The following is a 16,830-nucleotide window of genomic DNA, read 5'->3' on the forward strand; positions in this document are numbered from 1 at the left end:
TGTCTAAAGAGCACCAGAGCCGGGCCTGGTGGTACCCCAAGCTTGTCATCTCAGCACTCAGGAGGCTGAGGCAGGAGGGTCGCCTCAGGTTCAAGGCCAGCCTGGGTTCCATAGTGAGTCCAAGGTCAGCCTGAACCACAAAGCGAGGTCTTGTCTCAATAAATAAAAGACGAAGAGGGCCTCTAGCATCCTTTCTGCGTGCTTGCCTTGCACTTCCGAGTCTCTCTGCGTTTCTGTTGCATCTGTCGCCAGAGCACTTTGACATCTGGCTGCACACCAATACACTTGGCACCCTTGAAGCTTTTGTCACGCGGCTTTGTTTGGGGGTTGTTCTGTGTGCTGCGGGCGCAGCGGCTGGCGCAGGGCTGTCAGCGCAGCGCTTCAGAGAGGAGCCAGGTGTCACGAGAAGCCGGCTCCCCTCTGTCCCTCCTGGGTGGCTTCGGGTCCTGTCCTTCCAGCCCCTCATTAGTGAAGCTGACCTTGTGCCAAGATTGTTGATTGCAATCGACTCTCGGGCGACGTCTGCGACGCTCCACGGCTCCCTCCGTGCTCGCTCGGCTCACGGAATCTTCTTCCAGTTTTCCCAACTGAGATGAGATATTTGGAAATCAAGCAGAGCATTTAATGTAATAAGTGGGCAGTAATCTTTAGAGGTTAATTTGTTTAAAACCTATGTAAGGTTGGGGTCCCCTATGCCCAGTTAGGACCAAGGACCATTATAATCTATTACTGTTTAAAGTTGAGCTAGCACATAAATTTTAATTCGCCCTTAAATGAAGATGTATTTCAGTTGATGTAATACGAAAATGCCTAATAATATTCTTAGAAGTTCAATGAGCTCTTTAGCCTAAAAATGTTTGAAAATAGTCTTTTAAAATTAAAACCTCGTGTTACAGACTTAACAAAAAAGAAAGTAAGACATTTAGCTAGCTAACTCACTCCCTTTTTCAACCAGAAAGACTTTTTTTTTTTAACCAGGCATGGTGGTGTACACCTATAATCTCCAGCCTCGGGAGGCTGAGGCAGGAGGGTCATGGAGAATTCATCTGGACTACATAGCAAGACTCTGCATCAAGAAGCAACAACAAAAAAAAAGACGTTTCCCCCGCCCCTGTTGCCTTGTCTTGAGTTTGGAGTTTGAAAGAGAACAGTTTGGTTTCCCGGGAGGGTCTGAGATAAATTGTTTGCTTGTGGCAGTGTCCGTCCTCAGGTGTCCAAGGCCCAGGAGCCAGAGCAAGGTTCCTTGATCTGAGCCCACTTTCTGCCTCCCAGGGGGGATGGCGTTGGAGAGAATGGATGTGGGGACCGAGGGTCCCCCCTTTTTTTGAGACAGGGTCTCACTTTGCAGTTCAGGCTGGCCTTGAACTCACTGTGGAGCTCAGGCTGGCCTCGAACTCACAACCATCTTCCTGCCTCAGCCTCCCGAGTGCTGGCATGCGTACACCACCGCGCCCTTTCTAATCCGTCACCCCCAAGCCAAGCAGTGGCGACACATGACATACAAGCTCCGTGGCCAGCATTTCTCCTTCTTCCTAGGTAACCGTAAAGGTACACCAGAAATCTGAGTGTCTCAGGGGGAATCCAGCTGCACGGAGCACATTTGTATTTTTTTTCTCTTTTTGAACCCTGACTAGATTAAGTGCTGTCGCCTGAAAGGATAAAGGAATCAAGTTTGCGTTTTCATTTTTTATCATTGCAAATACATTTACATTCTCCTTTTTTACAAATGCAAAGAGCAGGCCAGCCACTTTCAATAATTTATCTTAAAATCAATGCTAATGAGGTTGTGTCTTGTCAGTGGGCGAGTTTTACAATAAAGTCTGATTTATTTAGAAAAGATCTTTGGCGCGGCTTCCCATCTAACGGTGGCGGGAAGGAGGTGGAGTGGCAGCACGGTGACCCTCCAGCTTCGAGTCCAATTTGTAATTCACCGCGGAGATCTGACCCAATTTACATTGATTAGAACTGGGAGGGAGAGAGCTGCACAGACAGCAGAGGCGGAATAAACCTCTCCACAGAAGGGGCTTCGTGACTGAGCTGCTTGATATCAGCAAAAGAGCTGCCCCCGCCAGAGCGCCTGGGTGTCCCCAACATGAGGGTGGACCCCCTCTCGCGCTAATGGCTTCCATCCCATAATAGTAGCCCTGCATCCAGAAGGAGAAGCAGCTGAGCAGAGGAAGGAAGCAGACGTGTAATGAGGGGCAGTGTGCAAGGATACTGTTTCATGGGATTTAGTCCAGCGGGGTCTCTTTCCGATATCCGAGTGCGCTCTATCATCGCCTCTCAGCCTTGTTCCCCCGGTGGCCTTGGCGAGCGCTGCAGGTGGGGCTAAGAACCGTTGGGCCAAGCGGGGCCTGGTGGCGCACGCCTGTCATCCCAGCACTCGGGAGGCTGAGGCAGGAGGGTTCCTGTGAGATGGAGGCCAGCCAGGGCTACAGACCCTGTCTCAAAACGCGAGGGGGCTACCCCAGACCATCTCCTCAAAGGTTCCCTTTAGTGCCAGAACTCTAAAGAAATAGGCAAGCAAGTAGCATAAAACCTAGAAGCAGAAAGGACCAGAAATGGAGCCAGGAAAATCTGAGTATTCAGCCCTCAAAATATTGCTTCTTATACCCTACCCACAGACGGGGTGTGTGTGTGTGTGTGTGTGTGTGTGTGTGTCAGAGAGAGCAGAGGTGCTGTAGAAAGAAGAGCAAGTACCTTTTTGCTCATCTTGCCCTGTACATAAGATAACTAAGTGTGATCTGGACCGCACCCCGTCTTCACAAAGGCCCGCTTCCTGCGGTATCCAGTAGGGTGCAGCCTGTGATGGAACAGGTTCATGGGGGGCGGTCCGTGGCTGGAGTTAGACCCCAGCCCCACCTTGGAACCCACGTGGGTCCCCGGCAACTAGCTAAAAGACGGTTCCAGCTGCCCTGAGGAGCACGTCCTCTAATGAGCAAGGCAGGCTCAGGACAAACTGTCAAAAGATAACTCCACGCCCCGAGTGCTAGGGACGTGAAGTTCTGTACGTGGCCGCCCTCCGCCGGCAGCCGAACAAAGACGGAGACATCTAGGACTAATCAATCGCGGAGGGGTGAAACGCCCGCTTCCAGCCCCGGGCACACAGGCACGCCCATGTCCTGCTCGTGAGTGCTTAAAATCAGAGAGGATGCCTGCACGGAGGCAGTAAGTGTGGAGAATTCCAGAAAGGAGGACAAAGGGGCTTAAGGCAAAGGGCGAGGATTCTAGTGGCAGGCACGTCAGCAGTCCACGGCGTCAGAGGCTTCCGCAGGCAGGGACCGTGACAGCCTTGTCTCTGGCCTGTCCCCAGTTCTTAAAGCTGCACTTTGCTTATAGTGAGCCCTTCAGCATGTTTGTAAAAGAATGAACAGGGCTGAGCGTGGTGGCACACACCTGTCATCCCAGCACTGGGGAGGCTGAGGCAGGAAGATCATCGCGAGTTCAAAGCCAGTCTGGGCTCCATAGTGAGTTCGAGGCCAGCCTGGGCTACAAAGTGAAACCCTGTCTCAAAAATACCAAAAAAAGAACAAGAGAGAGATAGTAAGGTCAGACTCGGTGGCGCATGCTTGTAATCCCAGCACTCGGGAGGCTGAGGCAGGAAGATCATCGCGAGTTCAAAGCCAGTCTGGGCTCCATAGTGAGTTCGAGGCCAGCCTGGGCTACGTAGAGAGACCTTGTCTCAAAAAAAAAAAAAAAAGGAAAAGAAAACAGAATCAAAGAGAAGAAGGCCTGATTGAAGATGAGAGGTGATTTTCTTAAATGCACTAAGTGAAAGTCTTCTGAGGAGAGTGTGGTTGCTAATGCTAGTTGTTTGTCCCTTCAGATGAAGAGGTTGGCCTAGAAGAGGACGCACGTGGGACCCCGCGAAAAGGAGGTACACAGGCACCCCCATGCCCAGTGCCGGGTGGGCCACTCGGGCTCCCGGCCAGAAAAGGCACTGGGGTCAACAACCCCAAGTGCCCCAGCTAAAGTGAACGGACAGGGTGACACCGTAACTTTGAAAGCAGCGTAACAAATGCTCCCGGGAGCACTGTCGATCTAGCCTAGAGAGGTGGAAGCCAAAGCAGGTATTTATTTTCCCCTATCAGTATCTCTTGAATCAGTACAGCGCAAATAGAATTGCCTCATCTCCGAGAGATCGGGGGACGGAGACGGAAAAGAATGGCAGTGTCTCCTCGCCGAGAGAGACACTTCCCTTGCAAGTGCAGAGGGAGTGGAGCTGTGTCAGCTCTGACGCGGGAGCGGAGGCTGAGGGACAGAACTGTCTGGCGAAGCTGACTTCTGACGGCCTGGTTCGATTCCAGGCACATTTGGAAATGAATATGTAACAGTTCTGTTGAATACGGAATTGCGTCTCACTCATCCCAGGCTGTTCAGCGGGCAGCAGGCTGTTAGCCGGCCCTGCTCCCCGCTCAGGCGTCCCCGGAGCCTCCTGGGGGGACCCAGGGCCCCGTCCTGCAGCCTCAGCCAGGGATGCTGCTGGCTGCCAGGGCCTCAAAGGACGCATCTTCCACCAGCACCGCCCCAGTCAGGACTGATTTAGATACTCGTGGACTTTTTCTTAGAGTCTACGAAGATTGAAGCGTAGGAATTCCTTTCCCCTTTCCCTCCCCGCTCCCCCTATTCTCAAGCTTTACCTCTTCTCTTCTCTCCTCCTTCCGCCTTTTCTTCTCCTTACCCGTTCAGCAGCACCCCAGCACCTTTTTTTAATCGCTGCAGGAGGTAATCTGAAAAGGGTTAGCAAAGGACCTAAATTTGTGAGGCCCAGTTTCTCCCCAGGGAGAAAAAAGACATCAGAGGCCAAGTCAGGAGTTGAGAGCAGAGAAGCCGGGCGTGGTGGCGCACGCCTGTCACCCCAGCACTCAGGAGGCTGAGGCAGGAGGATCGCTGTGAGTTCAAGGCCAGCCTGGTCTACATAGTGAGTCCTTGTCTCAAGAAAAAAATCCAGTTTCAGTCTCCTCCGTCGTTTCATTTCCTCCTTCTGCCTTGCTCTGAGTTTATCTCTGGGAGGTGAGCAAAGTCTCATTTCTTCATTGTCCTAACAGGTCTAATTCAGGTAGGGTTAAAGAGGAAAGAGCGCAAAAGGAAACCCTTTTGTTCCGCTTCCTTCCTCTGCAGTAGGTGTTGTTAAAGTACAGTGAACTCTAAATATGTTTCCGTGGTTTATTCTCCCACCCGTTATGATGATTGGTGACTTAGTGATTAAAAAAACGGGAGGATTTTTCGCTCTGTCTGCAGAATCTGAGGCGGGGATTTTTATTATTTGTGTTTACTTATTTATTTATTGAATTTATATAGTGCCTTTCCTCCAGAAGAGCTATAGAAATGGCAACAAATATGTACCATCCGAATGTCATCACTTAATTTTACAACAATAAAATACCAGGGTCTGGAGGAAGGCAGGCAGCCTCGTGAAGGCTTTTAAAAGGCTGGAAGCTGGGCGTGGTGGTGCACGACCGTGACCCCAGCCCTCCGGAGGCTGAGGCAGGAGGATTGCATGAGTTCAAAGCCAGCTGGGGCCACACAGTGAGACCCTGTCTCTGAAAGGTCTCAGACAAGCTACACGGGCAGGTTCACTTCGTTCAGTTTTTCTCAGAGGTTCTGAGTCTTCGGAGGAAAAAGAAGAGTAAAGCGAATGAGGCTCTCTCTTCTTTTCTGCTAAGGGTCCTGTGGCTGGCAGGGTCACCTTTAAAATCCAGGTTCTTTCCTGAAGCACCTCATGGATCCTGTCCCTGAAATGGTACGCTTGCTCTTCCCTGATGGAGCTGCTGCCGTGTTTATGGGCCAGCCAGATCTTATCAGAAAGCCAGAGGAAGGGGGGGAACCCAGTTTACCCTTATCGAGTGGTAATGACCCTGCGTGATGTGATTTCTTTTATTTTATTCTGTTACCTAGAAAATCTATCACAGCCTTGTAGTATTGATTGTTCAATCTCTAAAGAGCTCGGTTACAGCGTGACTGTTAGTAACAGGGTTATTTTAATGAGTGATTCTTCAACACCTCCCATTTTCTCTAATTTCCAACCCATCAGCCTAACCACCGAACAGGAAGGTCCTGAAAGCTCCTCTTCCTTCCTTCTCAGGCAAAGGTGATGTCAGGCTAGGCATGGTGGTGCACGCCTATCATCCCAGCACTTGAGAGGCTGAGGCAGGAGGATCACTGCAAATCGGAGACCAGCCTGGGCTACAGAGCAAGACCTGTCTCAAAACAAAACAAAAGAACACAGCCACACCCACTTGACCTCCATAATAGGAATAATGACTGGGCCGGGCATGGTGGCAAATGCCTATAATCCTAGCACTCGGGAGGCTGAGGCAGGAGGATCATTGCAAGTTCGAGACTAACTGGGCTACAATTGAGCTCAAGGCCAGCCTGAACTGCATAGTGAGACCCTGTCTCAAAAAGACAAAAAAAGAAAAAGGAGTAATGATTGATCTCAGAGAGTCTGGCATTGAACGACAAATGCTTTTGCAATAAGTACCTGGAAAACAAAATAGCTCTATTACTTTTAACCTGTGCACGGCTCTGCCTGTGACATTTTGTTTGCTTGAAGTTGAGCTTCCCTTACATGGAATAACGAAAATAAGACCCCGCCCAGCACCTTTTTCTCTCCAGAAAAAGCCCTTCTCAGCTCTGCTGGCAATTTCAATGCAGCTATCATCTCATTAGCTCCTCCATCGCTGTAATTGTTGTTAATTGTTATAACTGTTTTCGTTATTAGTGGTGTCGTTATTGCTCTAGGTCCTCTGTCTGTTTTATGCTGAATATATTAGTGCTTTGCTTTTGAATTACCAGGCGTCATTTAGTGTGGAGTTACTTTTTTTGTGGGTCTTTTTTTTTTTTTTTTTTTGGAGAGACATTGAGAAATGCTGGCATTAAGCTTTATTCTTTTGTTTTTCATTCCAAATGGACAGCCTGGAAAAAAAAAATAATTAGATGGAATAATGTCCTCAAAATGAGAATGGGGATGTTTGGAATTAATTAAATGGTCAGAATACCACACCGTCCTGGTCTCAGGCTGCTGCCAGAGCAGTGTAAACCTACAGAAAGCCAAATCCAACCCGCAGAGGAAGCCTCACTCTTGGGCTCCGGATTCCTCTCATCTCTAAAAAAATCAGAGTCCAATCCCAGCAGTCAGGAGGCTGAGGCAGGAGGATTGCTGTGAGTTCAAGGCCAGCCTGGGCTACATAGTGAGATCCTATCTTAAAAAAAGAGTCCAAGCTAGGTGTGGTGGCACACACCTGTCATCATAGCACTCAGGAGGATGAGGCAGGAGGATCCCTGCACATTCAAAGCTAGTGTGGGCTCCACAGGGAGACTCTTGCCTCAAAAAAAAAACAAAAATTAATAAATAATAAATAAGTCAGAGTCCACATGCACCTGCCAATCTGAATGACAAACTGAGTAAGTGAGGGGAAGAACGAATTCACCCTGCAAACTTGGGAACCCTCAGACCCTTGCTGGGGGCCGGCTTTGGGACTGGAACCCTCCTGGGCTTCCTTCTGCCCCATCTCAAGGTCTCTAAGGGACACTCAGCAGGAGATGTTTCCTAATTAAAGCTAACAGTTCATGGGGCTGGGCATTTAGCTCAGCGGCACAGCACCTGCCTGGCAAGCGCAAGGTCGTGAGTTCGATTCCTGGTACCAAAAGGAAAACAAAAGCAAACAAACAAACAAAAAATAAAGCTAATGGTTCAGAGAAGCCTTCCCTGGACCCTCGGACTAGGTTAAATTCCTTACTATATGTAGCAGCTTAGACCTCTTTGCAGAGACGCTGCGATCTTGAGGCAATAAAGATTCATGTAACTGTTTCGAGGTGCTTCTGCCGCTAGATGGTGGTCTCGGGAGCAGGCTCTTTGTGTGACCCGCATAACCCCTGACATCTCATAGGGGCTGTGCATAAGTTTTGGGGTGCCAGGGAGTAAGTTAGTGAGGTTGTAGACGCACCACACTAACACCAGTCACAGGGGTTCAGCTGGGAATCTGATACAGAGTCTAGCCTTACCCAGGTAAAGAGTTACACCTCAGTTAAACTGGGCGTGGTGGCGCACACCTGTCATCCCAGCACTCGGGAGGCTGAGGCAGGAGGATCGTCTTGAGTTGGAGGCCAGCCTGGGCTACATAGTGAGACCCTGTCTCAAAAAGCAAAATTTACTCCTCAGTGATATCCTTCATACCTCTACCAGAGAGAAGGTTCCATCCTTTCCCAGATTGTAGCCTTTTGTTCTGTTTATTTTTCTTTTTTCTTTTTCTTTATTCTTTTTTTTTTTCTTTGAGTAGAAAAATTTATTAGAGAAATGGAATGGGGATTGGAGTGGAGGACTGGGGACTGGGGGCAGCGCTTGCGAGACAGGACGGGTCCCGAACGGGCTGCCTTATTCTGCTTACTTTTCACAGCTGCCCGGTACTGGCTCTACTTCCAACGACCCCCGTCCCTGGGTGAGACTGTTGGACTCCTGAACACCAAAGGCTTTTTCTACCTTTATTTTCTCTTGGGAGACTCTGGTTCCCTCCCGGCCTCCCACTTTCCCTGTGACCTGCAGTGCAGGTCTGTCCCGGGTGTTTCCCCAGGTCCGCACGCCCAACATCAAATCGCTTCCACAGATGTACCAAGAGGTCCCCAAAGTCTTAGGAGTCGGCCTACATTTAGGCACATTGTAGGGAGCCGGCCCTCAGTGACTGTCTACTAGGCCAGAAAAGTCCCGTATTTTGCTTTGTTTTGGCTTTTAGGGGCTTTTTTGTTGTTGTTGTTGAGGCAGGGTCTCACTGTGTAGTTCAGGCTGGCCTTGAACTATGTAACCCAGGCTGACCTCAAACTCACAGCAATCCTCCTGCCTCAGCCTCCCAAAACCCAGTCTTCTTACCATTCAGAAATATCATTAGGTTTTAAAAATCTATTCTCCTTCTTCTTCTCCTCCTCCTCTTCCTCCTTCTCCTCCTCCTCCTCCTCCTCCTCCTCCTCCTCCTCCTTCTCCTTCTTTTTTTGTCTTTTTGAGATAGGGTCTCGCTATGCAGTTCAGACTGGCCTTGAGCTCACTTTGTAGCCCAGGCTGGTCTCAAACTTGTAACGATCCTCCTGCCTCGGCCTCCCAAGTGCTGAGATTACAATGTGTACCACCATGCCAGGCTTGTTTTGTTTTTGCATTTAAGATTCCCACTCAAGTTCTTTCCCAGAGACATCCAGGGATTTGTTCCCTGAGCCTTTATTGTTTGAATTGCTCCGAAGTTAGGAAGAAGTAGGGAAAAAAGCAAATAGAGCCAGGCCCTCTGCGCCCCTGTTTCCTCTTGGCCCACCTCTGTCTTCAGAAACCTGCTCACGGGAGGGGCCGAGCAAATAAGGAAAGGTGGGGATTGGTACAGCCGAGTCCCCAAAAGCCGCACAAACTTCGCTGCAATCCAGGACTCCCGGTTCGGCCCATGCAGCCTCCCGGGAGGAGGGTGCGGGTCTCCAGTCCGGCTCCTGGGCATCCCGAGGACCCAAGCGTAGCCGTGGTCCAGTGGACATCAGGTCTCCCGCCATCCACATCCCCAGCCCCTCACCCGCTCCGCACTGGAGTGTTTAACCTTTCCGGGTAGAGGGGATCAATACGAATCCTCCGCCGCAGGAATCGATGGCTGTCCTTTGCCATCCAGGCTTGCTGAGAAGGCCGGTAAATCTCTCCAGTGCTTCTAACGCTGGGTTTGTCATCTTCTGCTGCTTTCATTTTTAATGCAGATCGCTTCACTTTCTGTTCCCCCGGGGGCTCACGGATAAATCTCAGCAGACAAGAGACGCTGGCAGCGTGCCAGCCCACCCAGAATTCGCTCGTAATGGATGAGACGCCCCCACGGCTCCACTTAAAGCCCAGCCCCCGGGTCCGTGTCTGTTGGTGATTACCTCATTCGGTACCTGGGTGGGATGAGCCTGGATGAGGCTCCCGCATCACGGAGGAGGCCAGGATGCCAGCGGAAGTGCAAAGTGTAAACAGACAAGAGAGGGGCGCAGCCGGCTCCCCGGGTGCACAGCGGAGGGATGAGCGGACCCTTCAGACCCTGGACCAAGGAAGTCTGGCGGGAAAACTCTTTGTGTGGCTTATTTCCAAGCCCACTGAAAAATCACCTGCCTGATTTTCTTTTATTAGCAAATAAATAGATTACTAGATTGTCGAACAGCCTCCTACTAGGGGTGACCTGTAAATATTTAATGTTAGTTAATGATCTCCTGCTCCCATAGGCCTTTGCTCCCGCCGAGTGGCACTGTCTCATCTGGACCCCCTGAATCTTTGGCTTCCTAGGGACGTAGCAGACCCCTGGTTTCCATCTGCAGCAAACTGTGGCTCTTACAAAAGACGGGGTGCTTTTTTAACTTTGCTTTCTCTTCTCTCTGATCAGTGGATTATGCCAGTTATTACCAAGGCCTGTGGGATTGCCATGGCAACCAGCCGGATGAACTGTCCTTCCAACGCGGGGACCTCATCCGCGTTCTGAGTAAGGTACGGAGATGGGGCATGGGGCTTGGACCCAAAGTGGATTTTTTTTTCACTTTTTTTTCTTTTTTGTGCTGGGGGTTGAACCCAAGGCCTTCACACTGAGCTACATCTCTTTCCCTACCACCACTACTTTTTTTTGTTTTTTTTCAAAACATGGTATCATAAGTCCCTAAATTGCCCAGAGTGAGCTTGAATTTGCAATCCTCCTGCCTCAGCCTCCCAAGAGCACTGGGATTACAGGTGTGCACCACTATGCCCAGCTGATCCTTTCACCCTCGATGGAGTGATCACCAAAACCAGAATTATTCCCTGTGATGACACCTGGCTGTGTATCCCGTGGCTCCCCCACACACTGACTCAGTCCCCAGTTATTTATAATTGCGAGGGGACAGTTTCACTGAACATTCAAATTCAAGAATCCATTTCCAAATTTAAAAATACTGCCAGGCGTGGTGGCTCACGCCTGTAATCCCCTCAATTGGGAGGCTGAGGCAGGAGGATTGCTGTGTGGGCTACAAAGTGAGTTCGAGGCAAGACTGAAGTACATAGTGAAACCCTGTCTCAAAAAGACCAAAAAAAAAACAATTGGCCTAACCCTAAGATTGTGTTCATCAAGCCAGATGCAGTGGTACATGTCTGAATCCCAGCACTTGAGAGGCTGAGGCAGGAGCATTGCTGTGAGTTCAAAGCCAGCCTGGGCTGCATAGCAAGACCCCGTCGGAAAAATATATATATATAGATATACATATATATACATTTATACATATATATGTATGTTTATCAAAATGTTCTCTTTTTCAAGGTCTGTGATATTTAAAGGGCACCACTGTGTACATAATTTATCATACACTCCCACTAAAAGCAATCCAGCTAGGTAAGCTGCCTTATTCCATTTCTAGATAAATGAGACCATAGTATAATTACCTGGGAGGCGGAGTCAGAGCAAGTTAGCCCAGTTGGTTTGAGTGAGTGCTGGTAATGCTAGGATCGTGAATCCAATTCCGCCAAGGCCAGCCGCAGCTAACGTCATTCTCTTTCTCAATCGTAAGTCCATCCCTCTACCCAGCAGGGCCATCTCCCAAGTACCACTGTGGATTGTAAGGACCAGGGGTTTTTTTAAAAAATGCAAAAGGCCCCGGCTTCAATCCCCAGGACTGGGAGGGGAAAAGAATTATTTCTGATCCATTTTGATGTGAAGACGATCCCAAACTCGTGGGGCACAGTTTGAAGGATTCCGGGTAAAGGGACCTCGAGCATCCCACAGGCGGGCTGGGATAACAGGTTCTGCTCCTGAAAGAATTTATTAAAAGGCCTGGCTCCCTCAGCAGCAAACATATTTTTGAAATAGGCACAATTTTCTCTTTAATTGCTGACTATGTGAATTCCATAAAAGAAAATCGAAAACCCACCGTGTTATTAAGCCCTCATTGACCGTGTATATGCTTTGAGCGTTATGAGAAGCTCAAGGGTCCCTCTGGCTTTGAAAGATACAGCGAGCTCCTTAGGAAACGCACAGATCCTGGCCCAAAGCACCTGCCGTGCTCGCAAAGAACCAGGCCTCTGTAAGTGAGGGCTAAATGCAGGCCCGGCCCTCCGCAGGGGAACAGAAGCCTCCAGGCGCCCGGAGGGAAATCTCCATCTCCTAACGCTCTCCCCCGGGTCCCTAACTCAGCGCCACCTCTGTGTCACATCAGTGAGGCTCCGGGACACCAAAAATAAATTGGGAATGGACACCGGCCTGATGGGTACTTCACACGCCCGAGAGCGAGGCTTGCCGGGTAATCGAATCTGTGTACATTACCACACTGGCATTCCAGGGGTAATCGAGTTATCCGCTCAGGTGTGACCGGGCCTGTGTTTGCCCAGAGCCTGCAGGTGAACACATGAACTGTTTACATTGTCTGGAGGAGCCTGCGGCGGAGGGGGCGGAGGCAGGCTGTCTGCTGCCCTCTCTCTCCGTCATGATGATTTTGTTTGTTTTGCACGTCTTTCGCCTTTGTTAATGGATTCTCACTGGGGGTCCCTGTGCTCCAGCTAGAAAGGGGCTGTGCGGGACCTGCCCTGCCGTGCCATGGAGGGCCCTCCGCGCCTCCTGTAGCTGCGGTATTTTTAAGCCATTCCGGAGAAGGTGAAGGAGCCAGCCCCACCTGTTTTTTTGTGTTTGTTTTTTAAACCAGCCTTTCTCCTTCTCCATCACTAAAAGAGAGTATATCAGAGTTTCATTCAGTAGCAAGTGAGCTCGCTGCCGTGGCTTGTCAGCCTCTTTCTTCATGCTTCTTGAAGGTTCTGAGTCCATTTTCATCACTTACCACGGTAGCGTTGCATTTCTTGTGTTTGGGTTTCTGGTTGTTGCTTTGTTTTGCTTTGTTCTGTTTTTGAGATAGGGTCTCCCTAGGTAGTCGAGGCTTGTGGCCTTAAACTGCTCTGTAGCCCAGGCTGGCCTCAAACTTGTGGCAGCCCTCCTGCCTCAGCCTCTCCCTGTGCTGGGATTGCAGGCGTGCACCACCACACTCGGCTCCATTTCTTCCTCCCAAAGCCTATCCCAGCTGCGTCGTATGCACGTTGCTAATCCCTACACAGCAAAAAAGAGAAAGAGAAGCCAGGCACTCAACGGAACTTTCCCTTACAAAGCTTCATCGCAGTTCACGGAGATCTCAGCCCGGATTCACCCTGATCCTGTCACCTGGCTCAGAAAGGGTCTTGGGACAGGAAGGGGGCAACCGAGACTGCCCCGCCCCTGCACTGGCCTCTGAGGAGCACACCGGAAGCAGTTCAGACTGATAAAGGAGGAGACCCTGTGGCCACCCCCACCAGCCGCTCTTTAGAAATCTTGCCACTCCTGTCTCGAATTGTCTCCGAGTGTGTCCTAAATTCCTGCCACAGTGGCCCTGGCCTGTTCCCTTTTTGGCGTCAGTCACCCCCTGCAGCCTGCCTGCCACACCAGGATGGCCAGAACCGACCCAAGCCAAGTTCAGTGCAAGCAGACGGTGTCCACAAAGCTTTGTTCTCTCTCCAGCCAGCAGCGCCATGGTCCAGCGAAACGGAGAGGCCGCGTAGGACCTGGGAGGTCTATTTCCTGACCTACACAGCTCACCTGGCCCAGGTTTGGTCTCCGCCCCCGCAAGGCTCCTTCCACCTCTGTGATCACAGCGGCCCGATACCGCACAACTGCCAGAGAGCTCCCGCCCAGAAATCTGCCTTCCCAGCCAGGTGTGATGGCACACACCTGTGATCCCAGCCCTCAGGAGGCTGAGGCAGGAGGATTGCTTACAGTGTGAGCCCAGCCTGGGCTACAAAGCAAGACCCTATCTCAGAAGAAAGGAAGGAAGGAAGGAAGGAAGGAAGGAAGGAAGGAAGGAAGGAAGGAAGGAAGGAAGAAAGAAAGAAAGAAAGAAAGAAAGAAAGAAAGAAAGAAAGAAAGAAAAGAAAGAAAAGAAAGAAGAAGAAAGAAGAAAAGAAAAAAAGAAAAAGAAAAGAAAAGAAAAGAAAAGAAAAGAAAAGAAAAGAAAAGAAAGAAAAAAGAAAGATGCCTTAGCTGGCATTATTGACTTGGTTTAAACTAGAAAAATTCTAGCTACCAGAAAATTCTTTTGTCTTCAGCCCTTACAGAGATGTGGTTTCTCCTTCCTCTTTGTCTCATAAGAGAAAGAGAGGGAAGAGGAAGCTGGGCTGGAAAAGGGGAGGCCCCTGGGTAGGGAAGTGGGGCAAGGAGCAGGGGAAGAGGGGGAGTCTCCTTGGGGGCCTGGGCCCACTGCTTCCGGCGGCTTTAGGGGTCGGTTGGTTTGTTGTTCTTGGGAGCTGAACCAGGGCCGTGAGCAGCCTAAGCAGGTGCTCCACCACTGAGCTGCAGCCCCAGCCCGCTTTACATTTTATTTGAGACGGGTCTCACTAAGTTGCCCAGGCTGGCCCTAAACTTGCTCTCTTCCTGCCTCAGCCTCTAAGTAGCTGGGAGGACAGGTGTGCGCCGCTGTAGCCCACGCTACTGTTTCCTAAGAGATACCAAGTAGAATCCAGCCTTGAATCCTGGGATCCCAGGGCCAAGGTAAGGAAATCTAGTCTGGCCTTTGGGAGTGATCCCAGGAAGAGAGACATTTTTCCCATTCTGAAACAAAACAAAATAAACAAACAAAACCCACGAGCTCTCCAGAGAAAATGGTTGGCTTAGGGCTGGGCAGGACCGATGCTCCCGTAGTTATCCAAATGCCCGTTACCTGTCCTGCCCTCAGGGGACATAGGTGACAACAAGAGGGTTATTGATGTGACTCTGGGAATAGCTACTGAACCTTGCTAATCCCCCATCTCCTCGTCAGTAATGAGCAGGGTTTATTTCTACCCATGCAGCTGTTTGGTGCTTCCTGGAGAGAAATGCTAGAAAGAAGTGCCCGGCACCCAGGAAAAAGAAACTGCTGGGGCTGGGGATTTAGCTCAGCGGCAAAAGCGCCTGCCTGGCAAGCACAAGGTCGTGAGTTCGGTTCCCGGTACCGGAGAAAAAAAAAAAAAAAAAAAAGAAACTGCTGTATTCCTCTCCTTCCACTAAAAGAAAAGTAAACCTTTGGATTAGCATTAGACACATACTAGATTTCAAAAAAACATGGGTGATTTAAGAGAGAAAAAAGGCAGCTGCTGTATTGAGGACTCTTCCTCGAGATGTCCCAAGGCACGAGAGACTCTCATTTCAGTCTCACTTAGTACACAAGGCTATCCTTGAACACACTGTGTAGCCCAGGCTGGCCTTGAACTTACAACGATCCTCCTGCCTCAGCCTCCCGAGTGCTGGGATAACAGGCGTGTGCTACCACGAACAGCAACCGTGCTTTGCCTGTTCTGAGCCATTTCATCCCCAGCGTCGGAGAGACTCCTAAGTCTCCTGGGGCCGTGCACCTGAAGCTGCGCGCCTGGAACCGAAAGCACAGTCAGCAGAGCCCCCGCTGGCCGGCGAGCATCTCTGCATTTCGGGCCCCATATAGCTTGCTGCCTGCTTTATTCACTGACTTCCGATCTGGGTCTTCAAATATATGAAAAGGAGATGTTAATAAGGAAGCGGAGCGGAGCGTCCGGCGGATGTCCCTGCGTCCCTTTTGGGCCCAGATATTCCTGAGCGGCTCTTCCTCCCTTCCTCCAGAAGCAGAGCGGGACACAGCCTAGGCCGCAGCGGGGTGTTTAGCGCCCTTCAGTGGCTCCAGATTGTGGCGCTGGCGCGGGGCTCCTCAGACGTAACCGATGGCTCCTGAGGGTCCGCGTGCCGTAAATGACTTCCCCCGGCGCCAGCAACCACCGCGGCATTGAGGTTGGCACAAAGCAGGAGAAAGGTGTTCGAGAGCCTGTGCATTCAGCTGCATTTTAATTTCCTTTTCAATCTTGTCCCAATTAATTTCCCAGAATTAATCTCACGGAAGCAAACTCGGCAGCACAGAGGCTGCAGGTTTAGTGGAGCGGTCGCTCTGCCTGAACGTGAAATAGGAGCTCATATAAAAATCCATCTGCTGCCTCCGAAATACACGCCGGCTGCCTCCCGGCCCTGTCTGACATCCCCAACATCAACAGGAGGGGAGAGCGGCTGGGAGGGCACGTGGCCACCGGTACTTGGCGGGGGTTCAACAACAGGTGTACCCGGAAAATTCATTCAGCCTGGGCACCGGGCACGGCAGGGCGGGTGCTGAATCACCCTCTGCACAGAGTATTGGACCCTGGCTTGGTTCCTCTGACTGGAGGATCGCAAGGCCCCAGCCTGGACCAGTACTGCTGTGGTCCCTTGTTATACCACGGGGCAGGAGGAGACATAAGATGCTTCCACGTGCACAAGATCGATCACAAGCCCTGGCTTTTCACAAGAGTGGGCCTCACTTCCTAGGAGCATTCCTTCTCAATAGTGAAGGTGCAAGCTGGGTATGGTGGCGCATAGCTGTCATCCTAGCGCTCGGGAGGCTGAGGCAGGAGGATCACTATGAGTTTGCGGCCAATGTAGGCTACACAGTGAGTTCAAGGCCTGAATTACATAGCGAGACCGTGTCTCCAGATACTAATAATAATCACAACAATGTGCCCCTTCCGTACTTTGAGAAAATTCTTAAGGGGCTCTGGAAGCTGCTTCTGGAAGCCCCCTCTTCCAGAAGTAATTCATGGTGCTAATGTGAGCTGTCCAGCAGATAAAGGCGAATTCAAGAGAGGAAGAAAGCTCCTCCATTGACTAGAAAGGAGACAGCAGCCCTGGCTGTGTTTCAGGTAAACTGAGGCAGGAGGCTCCATCCTCTGGGCTTGCGTTTGGTGCTTCACATACGTGGAAACCAACCTCGAAGCAGCAAGTGGGGCTGCCCTCGGCAGATGGGAACCAGGCGCCTCTTGGACACCATCAAGATTCA

General features: G+C 50.6%; 1 protein-coding gene across 4 annotated transcripts in view; it reads left to right on the forward strand.

Annotated features, from left to right (window-relative positions):
- The window catches only part of Skap1 (src kinase associated phosphoprotein 1), a 251,617-nt gene that overhangs the window by 222,243 nt on the left and 12,544 nt on the right, over window positions 1-16,830 (forward strand). For 2 of the 4 annotated variants that reach the window (XM_005394244.1, XM_013519393.1), the window contains 3 exons: window positions 3,827-3,877; window positions 9,718-9,857; window positions 10,374-10,474. In XM_005394244.1, coding sequence (XP_005394301.1) covers window positions 3,827-3,877; window positions 9,718-9,857; window positions 10,374-10,469 — 287 coding nt within the window. In that variant the 3' untranslated portion in view covers window positions 10,470-10,474. The remainder of the gene's footprint in view (window positions 1-3,826; window positions 3,878-9,717; window positions 9,858-10,373; window positions 10,475-16,830) is intronic. The other 2 variants (XM_005394246.2, XM_005394245.2) reach the window with 1 other exon arrangement.

Source organism: Chinchilla lanigera, unplaced genomic scaffold (genome assembly GCF_000276665.1).
Source record: "Chinchilla lanigera isolate Chin_1 unplaced genomic scaffold, ChiLan1.0 scaffold00050, whole genome shotgun sequence".
In the NCBI taxonomy this organism is placed as follows: Eukaryota; Metazoa; Chordata; class Mammalia; order Rodentia; family Chinchillidae; genus Chinchilla; species Chinchilla lanigera.